General features: G+C 45.3%; 1 protein-coding gene across 1 annotated transcript in view; it reads left to right on the top strand.

Moving 5' to 3' along the window:
• The window catches only part of ADAMTS6 (ADAM metallopeptidase with thrombospondin type 1 motif 6), a 319,586-nt gene that overhangs the window by 271,937 nt on the left and 25,987 nt on the right, over positions 1-21,662 (top strand). Inside the window, exons 21-22 of the mRNA XM_075066981.1 lie at positions 1,301-1,430; positions 16,407-16,611. Coding sequence (XP_074923082.1) covers positions 1,301-1,430; positions 16,407-16,611 — 335 coding nt within the window. The remainder of the gene's footprint in view (positions 1-1,300; positions 1,431-16,406; positions 16,612-21,662) is intronic.

Here is a 21,662-nt window from a genome sequence, read left to right as displayed (position 1 = left end):
CTAATGCTGGCCCTAGTCTCTGGTTTATGTTGGTGCCCTCCCTGAAACCTGCTCCTGGCCTCCCAAGAGGCCCCAGACCCCTAGTTGAGAACCAGAGATATATGGCACATCTAGGTCCTTCATTTTACCACTGTTAAAGGCTATCTCATGCAAAACCCTCGTCTTCAAAAGCAAAGGAGCATGTAAAAGTGTAGTGACTGAGGATTTTCTCATTGAAATAAAATTTGGCTGATATTTTAAAGCCAGACTGTGTTAATTCTTATTTGTTTTTAGACATGTCACAATGCAGAACAAGTAAACCCCAAAACCTTTACCTCTGCTTTTTTCCCATAAGGTATTTGCATGAAACTACTCCCAGTCTTGCAACCCTTACACACACATACAAAAATATCCTCTATATTTCAGTGAGAAGTTAACTTGTGAAAAAGAATTATTTGTGAATATGTTTTTCAGTCAGGCCCTCTTTTTGCTCAAGTAAACAGACCAAGATTGATCTGAAAAAAGGAAGAGGGGTGCATATTGCATGCAAATTCCAATGATAAGTATACTAGATTTATAACAATACTGTAAACTACAAGATTATTATGTGTAAGTGATTCTTTAGCCCCAACACCTTAATTTAAATTGCATGGAATTCCGATGTTTAAGTGACAAATTCCTATTCTCTGAAAATGTTGTCATTGGGCAACAGCCTATCATTATGTTTTAGTGAGTGACAATCAGTTCTGTATGACATGTTGCTGGTTAACATAATTAAAGAGGAGCTTGAAGTGCTAGACACATTGAGCACTCCAAAAAACAAGCTGTGGCTATGAGAATTAATAATGGTTTATAATTTTAATGAAGATAAATACTTACGTGATGTAATGTGCAAAAACGAGACACTGAAGCCTATACTATTGCTGTTTTATTTAAAACAAAAACATAAAAATAATAACTCTGCACTGAAATGTGACCATATTCTGTCTGATGTTATTTTGTTTGGAAACTGGAGAGTTTTTTTGCTGGAGAGGCAATAGATAGAAAATAGATTTTGTGCCATATGCAAATAAAATATTTGTTACTAAATCTATAAATATATATGCTCTTTTCTTAGAAAACAACAGTAATTTAAAATTTTCTTTGCAGTGTGGTTGCCTAAAATTACTGTAAATTGAAAACTTTCTACAGGAGCATTGAGTCAATTGATCCTTTCACTTTTTTAGGTTTAGGAACATTGATTACAAATAGGTGAAAGATACATTTATTCAGCAGAAAGATACATTTACTGTTAAGTAATGGGGTCCAACTTATTTTCAAGGAATACAGAAACAAGAGGTGGTGTGTAAAAGGTTGGATGATAACTCCATTGTACAGAACAACTACTGTGATCCAGACAGTAAACCACCAGAAAACCAAAGAGCCTGCAACACTGAGCCTTGCCCACCTGAGTAAGTACTATGGACAAATGGTAATTTATCAGTTAACTGTCAAGGCAATCATTTATTTTATTTCTATAGAAAAATCTGTGGAATATTTACTTTTGGCCAAATGTGGTACAGAATACAATTTCTTGGTCTTGTGTTAGGATCTCATATTACCATGCAGGAGACCTGGGTTCAATTTCTGCTGTTGGCGTCTTGCTCTTCAGGCCAGAAGAAGCTGGGTGAATAGTGGAGGCACTATTCTCTGGCCTAGATGGGGCCCTTGTTTGATTAATGAGCAGCATTACTAAATCCAGAGGAAAAATGTTTCTTGAAGTATCAGGGGGTAACGGTATTGGTCTGTATCCACAAAAAACAACAAGGAGTCCGGTGGCACCTTAAAGACTAGCAGGTTTATTTGGGCATAAGCTTTCGTGGGTAAAAAACCCACTTCTTCAGATGCATATAGAGTATGGGAAGTCATGCTAAGAATAGAAATGAGGGACACCTTTAAGGCTCCAGCATTGGCACAGAGGAATTTTCAGGTGAGAGGGAGAATTAACAGTCAATGTCTGTATAATAATTCTTATACACTTAAAAGGTCCAGTAGATATTTATATTATGAGCTAAGAGCGTGCTGTATTTTCAAATTCTATCAAGTTAAAATTTGTGGTAAGATTTTCAAATATGATGCAATCTATATATAAACTTTTAGGTTGGCCCTGCCATCTACTGGTAGGGTGACCAGATAGCAAATGAGAAAAATTGGGGCAAGGAGTAAGCGATAATAGGCGCCTATATAAGACAAAGTCCCAAATATTGGGACAGTCCCTATAAAATCGGGACATGTGGTCACCCTATCTATTGGTAACTTTTTTATCAAGTGACCTTTACTGACCAACATATGGAACGATATTGACAGGATTTGGACTGCTTGGAATCTAACAGGAGGTGATGAGTACCTTATAGGATTAGGTTCCACAAAGCTCAATTATTCATGAAACAAAATGTGGCAAGGAACTAGACCTCAAAAGAGATTAATTTACTTTAAAGCTGTAAGAAAGAGGTGAAATATTTCACTTTGAAAAATAGTTTTAGTACATGAGCAATAGCTCCTTTTTATGGTTATTGAGATAATTAAAACTTTTACTGAAACCAGTCAGAGAGATACAGCATTTTGTCCCTTCATATAATTCTGCTATACCACGGGAGACTGGCGATGCAACAAAGGTCTTCAGAGCCTCTGAAGAAGAAGCAGAGATTTAATCACAGATAAGTCTCTGCATCCTCCTTGACTGCCCCACAATCCAAAGCATCAGACAGGCAACAGATTTGATGCCAATGTCAAGACACTGACTGGACCACGATCAGATCCTTTTTCTTTCATCCCTCCATTTGGCAACTGGCTTTCTTTCTTCCAAGAAGCCTCGTCTGGGATAACCTCAGACTGGTAGGTATTTGAGATAGTAAGCAAGGAGTATCCCTTTCAGTTTCAAGGTGCTCAAACCTCTCCACCCTCTTCAGGGACCCATTTTACAAGAGACTGTTGAAGGAGAAGGTAGTCTTCCTTCTACAAATGGGAGCAGTGGAGAAAGTGTCCTTAGAGTTCAAGGGCTTTTATTCCCCCTACTCCTTAATCCCAAAGAAGAAGGCAGGGCCACAGGGAGGTCTGTCATCCATATTTGACATCTCAACACATTTAGCTGTCATTTCAATTTCTGTATGGTTACCCTAGCCACTATAACTTTTCCATTGGATTCTATGAACTGGTTTGTGGGTTTTGATCTGCAAGATGCATATTTTCACATTTTGATACATCCAGAACACAGAAAGTACATGAGATTCCTGGTGGGCACATCTCACTACCATACATAGTTCTATCCTTCAGCCTTGGCATCTCCATAGCTCTGTGGGTCTTCATGAAGGTCCTGGCTGTGGTAGCAACTCATCTTAGGAGACAAGGAAGCCCCTTTCTGGACAACTGGTCAATAAAGGGAAAAATTTCCACAAGTCAGACACTCTAATTACACAGTTCTATACTTATCTCAACTCATGTGCTTATCCCATGAGGGTCAGCACTGGTGGGCTCATGTCTCTCAGGTAAAGCGTTATAATGCCTTAACCAAATGCCAGAAGGAATGAAGTGATTCTGTTTTTCAGGATTGGAGGGTAGGAATAGGATACAGAGGGACCTAGACAAATTAGAGGATTGGGCCAAAAGAAATCTGATGAGGTTCAACAAGAACAAGTGCAGAGTCCTGCACTTAGGGTGGTAGAATCCCATGCACTGCTACAAACTAGGGAGTGAGTGGCTAGGGAGCAGTTCTGCAGAAGAGGACCTAGGAGTTTCAGTGGACGAGAAGCTGAATATAAGTCAACAGTGTGTCCTTGTTGCCAGGAAGGCTAACAGCATTTTGGGCTGTATAAGTATTTTTGCACATCACCCGGGTACCATCCTGTAGTGGGGTGGTCACCCGCTCCTGCCCTGAGGGACTTAGAACAGCCCAGCAGAGGGCTGTGGCTGGGGCAAGCAGCTCCCAGGCTGATTGGGGAAGTAGGCACAGCTGGGAGCCATGTCCCAAACAGACCACAGCCAGCCCTTATAAAAAGGCTTTGAGCCACAAGCACAGACAGTCTCTCTCTGTGACATACCGTAACAAGTACATTTTGTACCAGAAGGAGCTCAAGTCCTGGCTCCCTGACAGATGTTCTCCTCGTTCCATGGTCTACAGGACTAATATATGCCTTCCCACCAATACTCATGATACCCAAGGTTTTGATGAAGCTGACACAAAATGCAGGTCACATCATCATGATAGCCCTCACATGGGCCAGGCTGTACTGGTGTTTGAACATGGTGACTCTATTAACTCATCTACTGATCACCTTACCAGTTTTGCTAGTCCTGGTGTCTCAGACAAACATCCAAATCCTGCACTGAAACCCAGCGTTGTTGCACCTGACTGCTTCAAAGCTGTCAGGATGACTTCCACAGAAAGAAGCTGCTGAGTTGAGGTTCAAAACATCTTACATCAAAACAGAAAACCACTCACCAGACTGATATCCCTCATAGGGTGGGGCATGCATTTAAACTGCCTCACAGTGCAAGGCAAATGGTCACCAGTGAAGATATTCCTGCATATCAGTCTCCTGGAGCTGAGATTGGTCAGGAACCCATTTCCTCTATGTATCCATTTCCTCCCGCTGATAACAGGATCACATATAAAGATCCTAACTGACAACATAGCATGCATGTATTACATCAACCATCTGGGACAAGCCAGATCGCCCTCTCTTTGCATGGAGGCAATGAAACTGTGGAACTGATGTCTCTCTCACAACACCACCCTGACCACGGCTTACCTCTTGGGCACACAAAACACGATAGCTGACAAACTCCATTGCACACTCCGCCTGACCATGAATTGGAGATGCACCTGTCAATACTTCATAACTCATTCTCATGATGGGAAACACCAGCCACAGACCTGTTCACCACTTACCAGAACAAGAAGTGCCCATGATACTGGTCCAGTGTGGGGATCTGACAGCACTCTGGGCAATGTTTTCCTCCTTCCATGGGGCAAGGACCTTCTTTACTCCTTCCCTCCATTTCCTTTTCTGATGAAGGTCCTGCTGAAGGTAAAAAAGAACAAAGCTCACATAATTATGATTGCTTTGTAACAGATTCCCCTGGATGCAACATGGAACTGGAGTACTGCTGAGACCTCTGTCTTACCAACCTGGGCTCCTTCTCACACTGTAATGCTGTGAAAAGCTGTGAACTCCTCCAAGTCCTGCAGTCACATAGCCATCCACAAGCAGGGACCCCTCCCAGCTAAGTTAAATAAATGTTTTCACCAGCCACTCATGAATCAACAATAGAGAGGCTCCAGCCAACTCCTCCCAGCTCCCAAGTCTAGGACCCCAGATTCGTACCATCCTGCCCTGGTCAGAAGCCTAACCACTGTAAGTTTATTACGCAGTCCACCCCTCCCCCAATGTGTAGAGGACATACACCAGGTCTTGTTCCTGAGCAGATTTCCCTTGCACTTCAAGCAACACACCTTAAAAAATATGTAACAGATTTATTAACAGAAAGATAGATTTTAAGTGATTATAAGTAGTAAGCATACAGATCAGAGTTGATTACTTAAGAAATAAAAGTAAAAATGCAATCTGAGTTCTATAAATTAGACAGGATTTAAATCAAGCAACGTCTCACTTTGATGGTATAGTTCCTTAATATACAAGCTAGGATTCTCCTTTCCAGCCTGGGAGCATCTCCCCAGTTCAGTCTTTGTTCGCTATACGTGTTTCCAGGTGTTGAGTTGTGGGGGGAGGACGTGAGGACAAGCAATGATGTCACTTCCTCCTTTTATAGCTTTTTCCAGCTTGCTGGAAAGATCCTTTGCTATGATGGTCATCAAACAGTCTCCACTGTGTACATGCTATCTTTGAGAGGTTTCCATTGTATACAGTTCCTGAGGTACTCCTTGTGAGTGTGTATTCCTCTCAGTGGGCCATCTTCAGTGTCTGGCTGCCCCATTGTTGTACCTGAAAGGTTGGTTGTGGGTGTTTCCAGCTTCACATCATATTTGAGTAACATACACATAGCAAAACTTCATAACTTCACATACAGTGAGAACGCATACAATTCAACAGTATATTAATGTTCAACAGATCAAGACTTTTAAAGTGATACCTTAAAAGGCATACTTTCTTCAAAACACATTATACTCATATCATCATGGTAAATATGGTGGTGCCAGGGTGTTGCTTTAGGATACAATGTCACATGCCCCCAGATGGCCAAGACAAACCTGGTATCCTTACCTAATGCAGTTCACAATTGTCCCATCGATCTCCCTTGTCTCTCTGGACAAAGGGGCGTACCACACATCCTATCTCAGGGATCCTCTGCCTCAAAGTACGGCTTCTACGTGGTCCTAGCACCTAGCTAGCTCATACTCAAATGAAGTACAAGAGGTGATACTGCACAGAAGAAAGTCCTCCACACTTATCTGCAGAAATGGTCCAGGTTTCAGATTTGGTGCACGTCTCACCAAATCTCTCCTGTGTCAGCAACTCATTCACTTATTCTGGGATATGCCCTGGACCTTAAAAAATTTGGGTTATTCCTGAGCTATCTCAAGGTCCACCTAGCAGCTATTACAGCCTTTCACCACCCGTAGAAGGATATTCAGTACTATCGCACCCAACCACTACAAGGTTCCTTAAGGAAATAACAAACCTCTTCCCTCAACCTCAACTTCCTCCCCCCTCACAGGACCTAAACCTAGTGTTGAAAGGGGTGACTATGCCCTCCCTTTGAACCTATGCCACCTGTTCACTAGCCTGCCTATAGATGAAAACAGTCTTTATGATTGCAATTATTTTGGCTATAAGAATGGGGGAAATAGCAGCTCTGCTGGCGCATCCCCCATACACAGTATTCTTTCCTGTCAAGGTTACACTTAGGCTGCATCCAAGGTTCATCCCTAAAGTGACCTCCTCATTTCACATGAATCAGTCTATTCACCTTTCTGCCTTCTACCCTAAGCCTCACTGAGGCAATAGAGAGGTCATACTGTATACCCTAGATGTTAGGAGAGCCCTTGTATTCTTCCTCAACAGGACAAAGGCTTTCGGGAAATCCCTTAGACTATTTCTCGCTATGGCGGAAAGATCTAAGGGCTCAGTGACATCAACCCAAAGACTCTCCAAGTGGGTCTCAAATTGCAGCAGACAGTGCTACCAAATTGTAATATGACCCCTCCAGACTCGATCAGTATGTATTCCATGAGATCAATCTCCTCATCTGTTGTCTTCTTCAAGGATGTCCCCATCTCAGAGATCTGCAGAGTGGCGACATGGGCACCAGTCCACACCTTTGCAGGGATCACCAGGGACTCTGCCTCTGATGCTATCTTTGGCTCCACAGTATTATCATCTGTGACTAACCTGACTCCAAAACCCCAGCCCTCCAGTAGGAATACTGCTTGGGAGTTACCTATAGGGACAATACTTGAAGAAGAAGTTACTCACCTTGTGCAGTAACAATGTGTTTTTGAGATTTGTCTCCCTGTGGGTGCTCCATGACCCTCCTTCCTCCCCTCTGCTTCGGCGTTCTCACTGTGACTCTGCGGTAGAGAATGAACTGGGGATGGTTAGCTCACATGCATTGGCTAGCCTCATAGCGCAGCACAAGGAGAGAGAGTGCATGTCCAGACCCAACTGACAGTACTATCGAAGTTCTTCTTCGAGTGCTTGCTCATATCCATTCCAGTTAGGTGTGCGCGCGCCGTGTGCACGTTCGTCGGAAGATTTTTACCCTAGCAACACTCGGTGGGTCGGCTGGGCGCCCCCTGGAATGGCGCCGCCATGGCATCAGATATATACCTCTGCCAACCCAACCACCCCTCAGTTCCTTCTTAGCGCCCTTGTCAGTCATTGGAACAGAGGAGTGCTGTTTTACTGATCTCCACTTCCCTAGCTACTCATAATTCCCTAATTATTTTGTTGTGTATATAGTTCAAAGTTATATAGTTAATTTTTATTGTTCATAGTTAGGGTATAGTTAAGAGGGGTTCGGGGATTAGCCCCTTCCCTGCACCCGGTGCCGGGAGCCATGCCCAGTTCACTGGGTTTCAAACCGTGCTCGGCCTGTCATAAGCCGATGCCGACAGGAGATCCACATGACTCCTGCCTTAAGTGCCTCGGGGAATCTCACCTGACAGATAAGGCTTTGCAAGGCTTTTAAGCTGAGAACAAAAAAGGAGCGGGACTTTCAGCTAAAGCAGCTCCTCATGGAGGCGGCTCTTATCCCTCCGCCTTCGGCACCGAGCACTGGTCAATTGGCGGGCAGAAGCACTTCCTCGGCACCCGGACTGCGCCGGTACTTCCAGCTCTCGGCACCGGCGCACCAGCACCGAATCGACAGTCGGCAACGCTCCTCTCTCTCTACGAGGTCTGAGAAAGCCTCAAGACTCCTTCGCTGTCTGTCCGCACCGACCCAAGCCAGCAGCTTGTCTAGTCAGATGTCCGGCACTGCGCACGTCCGGCATCCGTCGATTCTGGTCCGGGCATCGAGTCTGGTGCCGCAGCGCCAGCCTGTGATCTGCTGCCTGTCAGCTCCCACGCGGACCGTACTCTCCTCCAGGATTCGCCGGAGATCTCAGCAGTATTGCCATGACAGAGCACGTCGCGTCAACCTCTGGACATCTGCAGTGCGGGTCATACAGTCTATCGAAAGCCTGCCTTTGATAAGCCATCCTCTGTCAGCCACAGGCAGAGTGGCAACCGTTACACGATCGCAGTCCCCGCAGATGTTCCAGATCCGTTGCACTCCCGTCCAGACACTGCTTAGGCATGCCTCCCGGACCGATCTCCTCCTCGGTACCGTGCCGCGTCGGGCAACGATTGTATCCTTCGCAGCCGCTACTCTCACGCACCGTTCCAGCTCCTGCACCGCTCCAGGCACCAGACTCCATCACCCCTCCAACGTCGAGCTTGAGATCGGTCGACCTCCCGGCACTGCTCAGTACAGGTCCGGATCTCGTTCCTGTTACGTATGCACCGTACTCTGACCGTGCTCGAGTAAAGCAAGGTCCATAGAGACAGAGGACTCTGCCCGGGCTTTTCAGCACCCTTCGCAATGGCCATCCGCACGCCCAGTGGTTCCCATGCAGCAGCTCTTATGCTCAGGACTGTGATTCTGATGGCCACACAGAAGTCTCCAGAGAAGACCCAGCACCCCAGCCAGGACCCATCAGTGTCTTTCTTGGACACCGTTGGGTACCCGAGGCCAAGGCATACCAGTAGTTCCATCTGTCCTGTACCATCAGAGCACGGAGTGTCAGAGGTGACGGTTAGCCGTCCCTCTCGACTGCTGCGGTAAGGAAGCCCAGTTCACCCACCGGACTCCCAGGTTCCACGGAGCGAGGATCCCAAAGCAACAGGCACAACAGGACCCGCTGCGTCACCGGCATTTCTCTCTCCCTCTTTCCAGATGAAGGCGTGGCAGGTAACTATCCCCCGTCCCTCCTCCAATCGACCTGAATGCCCATATGCCCTAAGACAGGTACACTCATAGAACGCCAGGTGGCAGGAGTCCGAGGTAAAGGACCCCGGTAGTACTTCTATCGCGGATGCCTCCCCACAGGTGGCCACCATTGTATGTCGACCATCAGGCGAATGCTGATCTAGGCAGTCCCGCCGCGTCTATTCCTCTGCGGCAGGGGAGTCGGAGCGTAATATATGTCCCTCAAAGGGTATGAGTCTTGTATTGTCTCTCTCCTGCTCACTATCTGCCAGTCCTATTAATAGAGGCGAAGTCATGACAGCGGCACCAGCCCCCGAATATGAAGGAGGTCTAAGGCGAATGACCCTACTCGGACACCAAAGGTGTACTAGGCAGGGCCTACGCTCGGCGGGCAAATCAACAGCCTTTGCTTGCCGCTATCATTATAACACCTGGTGGTGGTGGGTACAGTTCGGAGCTCTCGCTCAATACCCCCCCAAGATTGCCACCTCTTGGAGAGGAAGGGAAGAGGTGGCCAGAACTTCCCTCCAGCCTTCGTGGAATGCGCAGATCAGCCAGAACTCTGGACTCGGGTGTTGCATGAGGCGCATCTCTGGCTCACGGTTCCAAACTTCGTTGGAGCTGCAGTTATACCAATTCATGGACTGCCATTTGATGGTCAAAGCTCTTCTCGAGAGACTGACCCCCCCAGCTGCAAATGCCGAGGACAACAGGTCATAATGCAGCTCTCTTGGCATGCATACGCCAGTGACTCAGCGCAGGCCTTCATCCCCAGCTCACTGCCCATACTTTCCTAGACAAGACAGCGAATTGGCATGTCGCGCGGTCGGCGAGGTGGTCCGCGCGACTGTCAGGACCCCAAGGGGGCCAAATCAAGTCCTCCGAACCACCACAAGACAAGACGAACTTTTTGAGATGCGGCCCCAGGGACGGCTACCAGTTACGAGCCAGGACGCTCTCTCTCTCCCAACCGTCTCTCCTACTTCCTTCCGGCGGTCCAGTTACTCAGATTGCTGGGTCCTATGCATGGTGGAGTATGGGTACTACTCCATTTATTTCAACCCCACCCTCCACCTCCAACCGTCCCTCTTCAGGACCCCTCGACGGCAACATTCCTCTTACAAATGGCAGTGCTCCTTGCCTAGGAGCTTATAGAGAGGTACAGATGGACGAAGGGGCAGGATTTTACTCTACATATCTTCTAACCCAAAGTGACAGGGAGGTCTCAACCTATCCTTAGACCGCGCGGACTCAACCAGTTGAATATAAAGTGAAGATTCCGCATGGTATCCCTGGGGACCATTATCCCGTCTGGAATCCTGGAGGACTGGTATGCCGCCCTCGATATGAAGGACGCGGACTTCACATCGCCATTCTTTGTCCGCGCAGGAGATCCTCTGCTGTACCAACCCACACTTCCTTGACGGTCTGGCGTATCGCTTTTCTACAGGCCAGGTATTTACAAGTGTATGGCCGTAGTCGCCACCTAACTCTGCCAACTTCGGATACACTTTTTTTCCATATCTGGATGATTGGCTCTTCGGGGCCTCCGAGACACAAGTCACTCACACGTCATCGCATGTGGGCATCGTCAAGACCCTATTAAACTCTAGGCCATGATGATCATATAGAAAATCACTCTGTTCCCAGCGAGGTAGCTTGATAGGGCTATCTGGCTCCAGTCAGCAGCGTGCTTACCACGCCGCGGTTTCAGCATTGGCACAATTAGCAAGGGTCTCCCGAATTTGCCCAAACCTCGGGGCTCGCATTGCTCGGTCTCCTGGGTCCCATGACGCCTGCATGTTTGTAACCAAGTGCCAGGCTCTGCCTCCGTCTCTCCAAGTTTGCTTACTTGGTATACCGCCGGGGCAGGGACCAATAGATATGATGTCACTTCCCCCGAGACCCTAGGTCCCTAGATCGTGGGCTTGCTTCCTCCCTGGTGTGTGCAGGGATGCCGTTCATCGCCAAACCTCAATGTCCTGCCGTGGACGCGTCATCTGCGCGGGGTGCTCACTCGATCACCTTCGTACTCAGGCCTTTGGTCTGCTCAGGAGCTGGCATTACCACATAATGTCGAGAAATGAGAGCAGTCTGCCTGGCGGCGGTTGTTTAGTACAGTTGCTAGCCGTGTGCCTTCAGTGTTTCAGACAACAATGCCATGTACTAATAAACAAACAGGCGGAAACAGTCCTCCCGCTTTGTCAGGCCAAACTCTGGGACTTTTGCTAGGCCCACTAGTAGATATGGTAGCGTGCTTTCTCCTAGCGGCGTTCGGACACTATGTGGATCGCGACTCAGCAGGGTTTTCTGTCTCACGATGTCGATCTGCCCAGTGTTATGGCATTCTGTTTTCAGAGTGGGGATTCCACCATAGCTGTTCGCTCCGCAGAACAGGAAATGCCAGATGTTCTTCTCCATGTCCAAGGTCTCTCCTGGGAGTCAATCTCAGATGGCTTACTGATGCCGTGAAAGCGCCAGCTCTTTTGCCTTCCCACTGTTTTGCTGGTACAGGGTCTGGCTGAAACTCCGCAGGACAGAGGCACGCTTCTCATGATTGCTTCAGCGTGGCCCAGCAAGCACTGGTACACCACATTGCTCGGACCTGTCGATTGCTCATCCCATTATCCTGCCACTCCACCAGATCATCACTCTGAACCACGGCAGGCTTTGCCACCGGGGACTGCAGCTCTTCCACCTCAACGGCGTGGCTGTGCTGGCTAACAGGCAGAGTTACGTTGCTTCTGAATCAGTACGACAAGTTCCTCCTTGGGTAGCAGGAAGCTATACCAGTCAACATACCTGCCAGGGACGTGTTTCTCCTGCTGGTGCGACACGCTTAATCTTTAGCTGCCCACTGAGGTCTCATCTCCTCTGTTTGGCCTACCTTGGGCATCTTAAACGCAGGGCGTAGCAGTTTCTAACTGGGCTCTTGGCAGCATCTCTACCTCACCAGGCGAGTGGTTGGTCCGTGTTCTCCAACCTATGGTTTCAAGGTTCCCTCAGGCTTGGCGCTTATACCTCAGTTATGCCGCAGCCCCGACTGGACCTCAACCTGGTTTTAACCAGACTTTGTTCTTCCCCATTCGACCTTAGCAACCTGCTCGCTAATATACCTGTCTTGAAGCAGCTTTCCTCGTAGCCATTGCTCGGCCAGCGAGTCTCCGGGCGTAGGGCTTCTTATGGTGGTCTGCCGTCCACTGTGTTGCCAGGACAAGTGTAGTTGCAACCTAACCGTTTCCTCCCTAATGTGGTTTTGCTTTCACGTGGTTACCGACATCTGGCTCCCGGTCTTCTTCCACGCACACTCACACGACGGGAGCAAAATTGCACTCTTGGTATAGTCCGTATGAGTGGCTCGCACTTTTATATTGGAGGACACCTTTTCATAAAATGCCCAACGGTTTGTTGCGGTGCGAACGAATGAGGCCTAACTGTTTTCCTGCGAGGATCTATCTTGGGTGACAGCGTGCATCCGACTTGTTATGTTTGCTCATATTTTCCCACCACTCACCCGACATTCTACAGAGCTTCAGGCTTCATCTGCGCCTTTTGGTCGTGTACTACAGGGAGAATGTCGCGAGCTCTTGGTCGTCGGTCACACCTTTGCTTCACATTTGCTCTGTTCAACGTCAGAGATGATGCATGCCTTTGGCTCAGCAGTTTTGCATTCTGCAATCTCCTCGACCCACCGCCTAGTGAGGCTTTGGGAATCACCTAACTGGAATGGAATATGGAGCAGCACTCGAAGAGAAAGACGGTTACTCACCGTTGTAACTGTTTTTTCGAATGTGGGTGCTCATATCCATTCCAACCCGCCCTCATTCCCGCTGTCGGAATAGCTGGCAAGAAGGAACTGAGGGGCGGTTGGGTCAGCAGGGGTATATATCCGGCACCATGGCAGTGCCACTCCAGGGGGCGCCCAGCCGACCCACCGAGTGTTGCTAGGGTAAAAATCTTCCGATGAACGTGCACGCAGCGTGCGCACACCTAACTGGAATGGATATGAGCAACACATCTCAAAGAACAACAGTTAACAAAGGTGAGTAACCGTCTTTTCTCCAGTCAGCAGTGCAGGAACTCAAACACACCTACAATGGAGCACCCATAGGGACATACATCCCGAAGAACCATTGTTACTGCACAGGGTGAGTAATTTTTTCTTTCAGTGACTGTGATTGAGAATCTGGAGCAACAATAGATCAGTATATCGCCAAACTTCACAAAATGGCTGATTGGTGATTATCAAATATCAAAAGGTGAGCAAATATGTGATAAATTAGTAACAGGGATAAAAGATGCAGGATCTTGAATGAGAATTCTCAGAGAGCCTACACTAACTCTACAAAGAGTTATAGATATGCAAAGCTGGTGAACAAGCTCACATCCAAATGCAGAGCGTAAGTAGAGCAGACACAGATAATTCACCAAGTAGCATAGGCAAAAATATGAAAATACAAGGAAAAATACACCAAAATTTGTGGAAAACAAATACAAAACAGAGGACACAAAGAAAATGCAAAGGAAAACCTGTGGATTCCATGGCAGTAAAACATAATGGAAAATGCCCCTTCTGTGGGGTCATATGTAAAATTTGTGGCAGGAGAAGGTTGCAGTAAAAAAAAAAAAAAAGCAAAGAAATAAATGTACCATATTAAGGAACAATCAGAGAAGTGAGGTTCTAAATTAGCCTGTCAGGAATCAAAGTCTGCAGCAGAGCTAGTCTCCAGGCAGCCTCATCAGTACAGCTGGCCTGCAGCAGACTGCCAGATTGGCCATGTCGCCTGATTGGCTGCAGGAGCTGGCAGGCTGGCTCTTAACTCAGCAGCAGCAGCTCACTGGCTTCTTAATGCTCATGCCCACCATTGTGCCTGCTCCTGCTTGTTCCTCCTGCTCCGGCCTTGCACCCAGCCTTACCTCTGTCCTGCCCCTGCCTTGAACCCCTCCTTGCTCCAGTACCTGCTCTCTGGTTTGACCGTTGGCTTTGGCTTTTGACTACTGACTCCAGCTCTTACCTTAGTCCTGGGTCCTAATGCTTGCTCCGACCACTAGGCTAGATCACCCTTGTCCTGGTAGGCTGACAGACTGAGAGCCTTTAAAACTAGGGTCTGGAGTCCTCAACGCTAGCACAGACCCTACTAGCAGCAGAACTGGTAGACGCCACCCAGAACCTGCAGAATGATGCCCATTGTTACCGAACTCATGGCCTACATCCGGCAGGGCACCAAGAACTTCAGAGGCAGTTAGACGTCACCATGGCAACCTACAAATGGTATGCCAGCCAGCCCTGCCAGCCAATGCCTGGCATTGGGATCAGGGACGAAGTGTGATTCTCCACCTGGAATCTGTGATCAACTTGTCCCTCCACAAAGCTGGACCATTAGTACTTGTGGCCTTTCCAAAGCACGAAATAGATTAACCTGGGTACATACAAATTACAGCTATCAGTTTTCCTCAAGATTCGCCCCGCCTTTCATGTCTCACTTCTAAAACCATTAGTCATGAATCCCTTCCCACTCTGTACTTGTCAAGGTTCCTTCCCCACTCTGAACTTTAGGGTACAGATGTGGGGACCTGCATGGACACTTCTAAGCTTAATTACTAGCTTAGATCTGGTAGCATTGCCACCATCCAGAATTTTCAGTGTCTGGATCACTCCCTTTCCCCCCAAAACCTTCCCCTCCCTGGGTAGCCTTGAGAGGACTCCTTCACCAATTCCCTGGTGAGTCCAGATCCAATCCCTTGGATCTTAAAACAAGGAGAAATTAACCATCCCCCTCCTTTCTCCACCAGTCCCTGGTGAGTCCAGATCCAATCCCCTTGGATAAAACAGAAAAATCAATCGGTTGATAAGAAAAGGCTTTTAATTAAAGAAAGAAAGTAAAAGAAAACCCTCTGGGAGAGATTAGCATATCAGCTACTCCCTCAGACAACAGATTCAAAACACACAGAGGATGTTCCCCGGGCACAAATTTAGTTACACAAAAAAATACCCAATTTGATTCTACCTCTAATTGCATAAGATAGGTTACAAAGAAATAAACATAAACCTATTTATTCCTTTCTAAAAACTTACTATCTGATAAGAGGCGGTTCCTTGATCTTTTTCACTCTGGCTGAAACTGAAACTCTAAACAAAGGAAAAACTTCCCTCCTTCCTTTTGAAACATCTTGTTCCCCCATTGGTTCCTCTGGTCAGGTGTTAGCTAGGCTAGGTGAACTTTTTAACCCTTTACAGGTAAAAGAGGCATTAACCTTTAACCATTGGTTTATGACAGTACTACTCCCCCTTTTCTGCCTATAGCTGTTCAGGGCCAAGAAGAATATGTGGTTCGGCAGATTCTAGGCTCCCATGAGGTCTAAGGAAAACTACAGTAACTAATTAACTGGGCAGTCATGGCCCAGATGAACATTCATGGGACCCTGCAGAACATCGCCATGCCCTGAACCTCCTGTGTGCCTTCCACCATGCTTACCCTGAGACCCCAGGCCCCGAAGTCCCTAGACAGCACCCTTGAGTGGAGGCTATTTCCAGGAATCCAAGCCTGCAGCAGAACTAATCTCTCAGGCAGCCTCCTCAGTACAGCCAGCCTTCAAATGGCTGCCCAATTGGTTGCAGCAGCCAGCAGCAGCTCACTGGCTTCTCATGGCTCATGCCCATCCCTGTGACTGCTCTTGCATTGTCTTGTACTTATACTTTATTTTACTAAGAAGAGCATGTATGTTATTGAACATAATTTAGGATTATTAATTTAAACTAAGGTTTGGATTTTATGATTGTGTAATCATCTTCTCCGTTTGAGACAAACACCTGTCAGGAATGGTCTAGTTATTACTTAGTCCTACCTTGAGTGCAGGGGTCTGGACTAAATGACCTATTGAGGTCTCCTCCAGTCCTACACTTCTATGATTCTATATGTGAAATGGGTTTTTTAAATTTCATGATTTTCTCTCTACAGGTGGTTTATAGGAGATTGGTCAGAATGCAGTAAGACCTGTGACGGAGGAATACGTACACGAACAGTTCTCTGTATCAGAAAGATTGGACCGTCTGAGGAGGAGACACTGGATAATATTAACTGTTTAACACACCGGCCTATCGAAAAAGAACCCTGTAACAATCAGTCTTGTCCACCACAGTGGGTTGCCTTGGACTGGTCAGAAGTAAGGATATTTCATACAGATTAGCATTTTTAATTCATTGGAAATGAGCAAGTCATGAGTTCCTCCCACTGAATGTAAATACATTTTTATTGCTGCTTGTCATCTGGAAATCATCATCTAAAGGCAGAGAATTAATAAGAAATTAGTAGCTGTCTGATTTAGAACATTAAATGTGTTTAAAATTACATTAAAGTTCTTTAATTTTCCCCTACTGTCATAATGTAACCAATAGGGCATGTTGTTTAGCCAATAAAGGATAAAACAAGTGCTGCTGCACAATAGTTTGTTGGCATGAGGCAGCTTCCTGTTCAGCAAAGTCATAAATTGAGAAGGGGAATTTTAGTTTCCGGAGGCTTTTTACAGGCGTATGGCTTAAAAAAGGATATGAGATTTTTTGAGCACTTAGGTATTAAAAGCTACAAGAAATGCCATATTTTTCCTCAACCCAGCAAGCATCATGAATAAGTACCTTAGTAAGGTGGTGTGAAAGGTGGAACTAAGACTTGGATCTCCAGTATTCCTAAGAGAGGCTAGTATACCTTTTATTAATATGGCAGTGTCCGTTAGTGTATGAGCCAAAATCTAAACTCAATTTATGCTGTTTCAACCCTGTTGAATTCAAAGGATGTGCACCTATACAACTGAGAACAGAAATTGATTCCATTGCCCCAGTTCTGAGCTGAATTCAAACTTTGCAGAGTATTACTTGGGCAAGGTGGCAAAGATGGTTGTGTACCCAGGGTGGGATCCCCATCTTATATTAGAGCAGCCTCGGGGCTGTTTTAAGTTATGGCACGCCTGCCTCCAGCTCCAAAGGACTGATCCAGCATATGTAAATAGGCAGAGCACAGAATCACAGCAGTCACACACCCCGCCCATATGCTGGGGGCCATGTTGAAGTTGTGTAGGACAATGCCATCAGCTCCACACCATATACAGATGATGTACATCACTTCTTCTCATAAACTGTTGATGCATTCTTTTTTTATCATTTTGCCAACATAGAATTTTATTATCTTTGCTATAGTGGGCAAGCATTTGTTCAGTTTCATAGGGAATCTTCCATTAAATGTGTGATTGGTTTTTTAACTAGGAGCAGAAAAATATTTTTTAAATTTACAGGGTTGTTTTTGTTTTTTTTTAAAGCTTCTGATCGTCATTAGCTCTTTATGCTGATGCTATTGCTTGGACTCCTAAGGTTCTATTTTGTCGCAAGTTTCTGTCATTCATTTGGGCAATACAAAGATGGGCCAGCCACAGAGCTCAGATCCTGACCTGTCTCTGGGTTTATACAGTCTTAAAAGAATGACCCTTTTTCCTGGAGTACTTTTCCTAAGAAGGTGTCTGGTTTATATCCTTAATATCTGTCAGAAAGCAATTTCCTATAGCAACATCTCTATTACAGAGCAGGACCTTAACACCCCCACTAGATTGTGAGTGAGTTTTTAAAACATGCCAGGAGGCAGACTGTCAGTGTCATCCCGTATGTACTATGTCCCCTCTCTTCTCTACTTGCCTATTCCCTGCCATTCAAGCTGGTGTTAGAAGTGGAGTGGCAAAGCCGGAAGGGTGGGAGGGAGGGCTTGGAAGCAATCCCTACTTGGTCACCCACTTCCTGAGAGAGAAGAAGGCACAGAGCATCCCACCCCATTAAAAGTTAATCCAAGGCATGGGGGAGTAGTTTGGAGAAGAAAGGGGATGAGTAGGAAGAAAGAGATGAATGGAGAGGAAAAGGAGGAAGGGTGACTGGAGGAGGGAGTAAGTGAGGTGATAGAGACACAAAACCCTTTTATAGTCCACTTATGTGGTGTTGATTAGATTGTAAGCCCTTTGGGACCAGGAATCATCTTTCTATTGTGTGTATATCACAATACAAATAAATAATAATAATATCCCCATGATAAACTGTGGAGCCTTGTAGCACATTGCATTTATTAGGCATCTTTGACTCCTTCACCTGCATTCTGCTTACTAAACCATCTCCCCTGGGGCTGCTGATGTTCCAACTCTGAGAGCAGCTACAGGAATTTTATGGCTCCCATATATAAACTTCTGTACGGTCTGTGTAGGATATCTTGGAACAGAAATTTCCTCACCCAAAATAGGGTTAGAGCACTGTTAAATCAGAAATCTTGGTGGGTGCTCTGACAAGATTCTGAGCAAATAAGAACATATTTCTATTTATACATTTCTGCTTAGAGTAGCTTGGAGGTGTGTCTCAGCTGGTAAGAACTTTTTTAATATAATGAGAAAGTGCTTATTTTTCTACCCAGTATTTCCTAGAAAAATAATTATTGTATATTACAATTACATACTTATTTCATGTAGCATATAATGCTTTTTATTATTTTCTAAAGATAGCATGAAAATGATGTATACTGTAAAATTTGTAATAGAAAGCAGCAGCAATGTCCACTCCTGCTTCCATTTAAGTCAAAGTTTGTCATCTTTTGGAATGTAAAGTCTCTGCTTCAGCTTTTGTTGTACCAAAAACAACTAACACACTTGCTGCAATCCTGACTCTCTCTGAACACAAACTAAGCAATTCCAGCACTCATTCATATGCTAACATGCTTGTTGAGCATCAGATAAGCAAGGAGTTGTACCTCTTTATCTCTGATGAAAACTGATAATCGCAAATAGCTTGTTTAGAGAAAAGGAACAATAGATTCAGGCTTCTTTGGGGTTAGTGGAGTTAAAGTATCTGTGCAATTTGACTAGGTTGAGAAATTAATTGTTATCCTAAATCTTTTTTCCCCTTCTAAAAATCAGATATATAAGCAGTGATAATGGAAAGCCAGAAATATTCTACAAAATACAATGTGTAAAGGTAGAAAGAGATAATGAAACAATATATATGTATAGGCCAATGGAATAATGTAAAAGTGTTTACACATGGTAAGGAATGGTGTGCTAAAACTAAGAAGTAGCTTGTAGCAGAGTAGGTTAATTAGTCATTCTTTAGTGACAGGATGACAGTTTGCCATGCCAATTTCCAAATGCCTTGAAATGGTTGAGTTTTGGCTGCATTACTGTCCTTGCAGTTGTCATAGTAATATTCCTCGATTTGAACTTTAGAGTTCAAATATAAGGTACTAGCATGAAGTCCTCTAAGCTTAATCTCCAGCTTAGATCTGCATAAGGCTGCCCACAGTCAGGAAATTGATAGGGCCGACCCCCTTTCCTTCTCTGGTGTCCCAACCTTTCCCTGGGGACCTCCAAATAGCCTGTTTCTCTTGGAGTCTCAGAAGCAGGAGTAGATAACCCTCCGCCCTCCTCCCCCAGGCTTCCTCCTGGTCTAAGCTTGCGTGTACCAAGAAATACCTGTTTTTCTGCTTCCCCAAGAGATAAGCCGTCCTTCCCTCAGGACAATTGAGATGCAAAAGTACCAACAAGCTTGGCCTTTGCCTTTTCCCACGTTCCTGCTTACCGTGAGGGAAGACAGAATACCTGATACAGAGGTTTCATTTAACTGCCTTCTAGAAAAAGAAACTTCACAAGTGTGAAAAAAAGAAGAAAGCTTATATAGAAAAAGAGACAATACAGACAATAACTTGCATAACATTTATACAGGCTCGCTACTTAAGAAAATCTGAATAACCAGATCTGATTAAAAAAATAGCCAATTTAAATAGACCAGACAATCACACACAGTAAAAGTACAAAGATAAGCATATCATAGCCGATCTTACTTTGTTCCGTTTTGTAGCCACTGCCCTTAGTAGAATGAGAAGAAGATTGAATCAGCAAAGTGGCTTGTCCCTCACAGCCGAGGAAGCAACAAATGACCAGCAATCCACATCTGAAATACAACACAAAGCCCTCATAGCCGAATTACCTTTGTTTCCCTTTGTACTATCACAGACTTGTGTAGAAATATTGAGATAAAGGGAGTTAGAGGAAACTGTTTACTCATAGCCGAGGAAACAACAAAGACCCGAGTATACAAATTCCCGCACCTGACTTTTAAACCAATCCAGTTCTTTGATTGGTCCTCTGGTCAGGTGTTTGGTTACCCTTTCCAGGTAAAAGAAACTTAACCCTTACCTTACCTATCTACTTATGACAGCAGTAAATAATGATTGTTTTTTATATTTATTCAAAGTATCTCAAGGTAATAAAATCAAAACAACAAAAATTGCTCTAGGATTTCTTGGGAGAATCTTTATCAGGCTTTTTAGATAAGCATTTCTTCCTTTGCATTCATATTACCATTAGTCGTGGTTGCCTCCATTTGTTAACTGAGTCAAAAATTCTGAAAGCATGCAGTAATGGGAAACTTTATTCCCTGTTTTTTGTTTGTGTGGGCATTTTATTTTTCATTTGCTTTGGAGACATAGGGCTTGTCTTCATTGGCAACTTTCTCACTCGGGTGTGAAAAACCACTCCTCTGAGCGCAGCAAGTTTCAGCGCTGTAAAGCTCAAGTGTAGACAGTGCCCCAGCGCTGGGAACCACCCTCCCAGTGCTGGGAGCTGCCCCCCTCATGGAGATTGTTTTTTTAGAGTGCTGGGAGAGCTTGAACTACACAAGACATGTTAAAGAGCTGCTGCGGCAGCGCTTTATCATTGCCATTGTAGATTAGCCCATACTCTTTTTGTTGAATTCTAGTGATGCCTTTGGTTTTTGATTATTCAGTATTATTGTAGGCAACTTAGTTATTATTTCCTTACTTCACTTTCATTGCTAGAGACAGAGTGTAGTTCATCTTATTTAGTGGAATTTTGGCTGTGTCTCTATAGGAAGTTTTCTTTCTGAAGGATGTTTTTGTCTCTTATTCCCAGTAGCTACAGCAGCATATTTCTCAGATAGGGGCTTACATCTTTTCCCTCTGGCGTTTGCCATATGCTGCATTGTTTGGATGTAGAATTTCTTTGGTGTTTCACCGGTGAATTTTGCTCAGAGTTCCCACATACTATGGTATTATGTTTTGCAGCTGCATATACCAGAAAGGGAATCTGAATCTTGTGAGAGATTTAGGTTATTCTATGTACAGGCCTTGTGTACCATCAGAAACTGATTCCCATCTAAATGTCTTACTGGTTAATTTGTA

This window comes from Chelonoidis abingdonii, chromosome 6 (genome assembly GCF_003597395.2).
Source record: "Chelonoidis abingdonii isolate Lonesome George chromosome 6, CheloAbing_2.0, whole genome shotgun sequence".
Classification (NCBI taxonomy): Eukaryota; Metazoa; Chordata; order Testudines; family Testudinidae; genus Chelonoidis; species Chelonoidis abingdonii.
The sequence above is the reverse complement of the archived record's forward strand: the minus strand, read 5'-3'. Positions and strand labels throughout refer to the sequence as shown.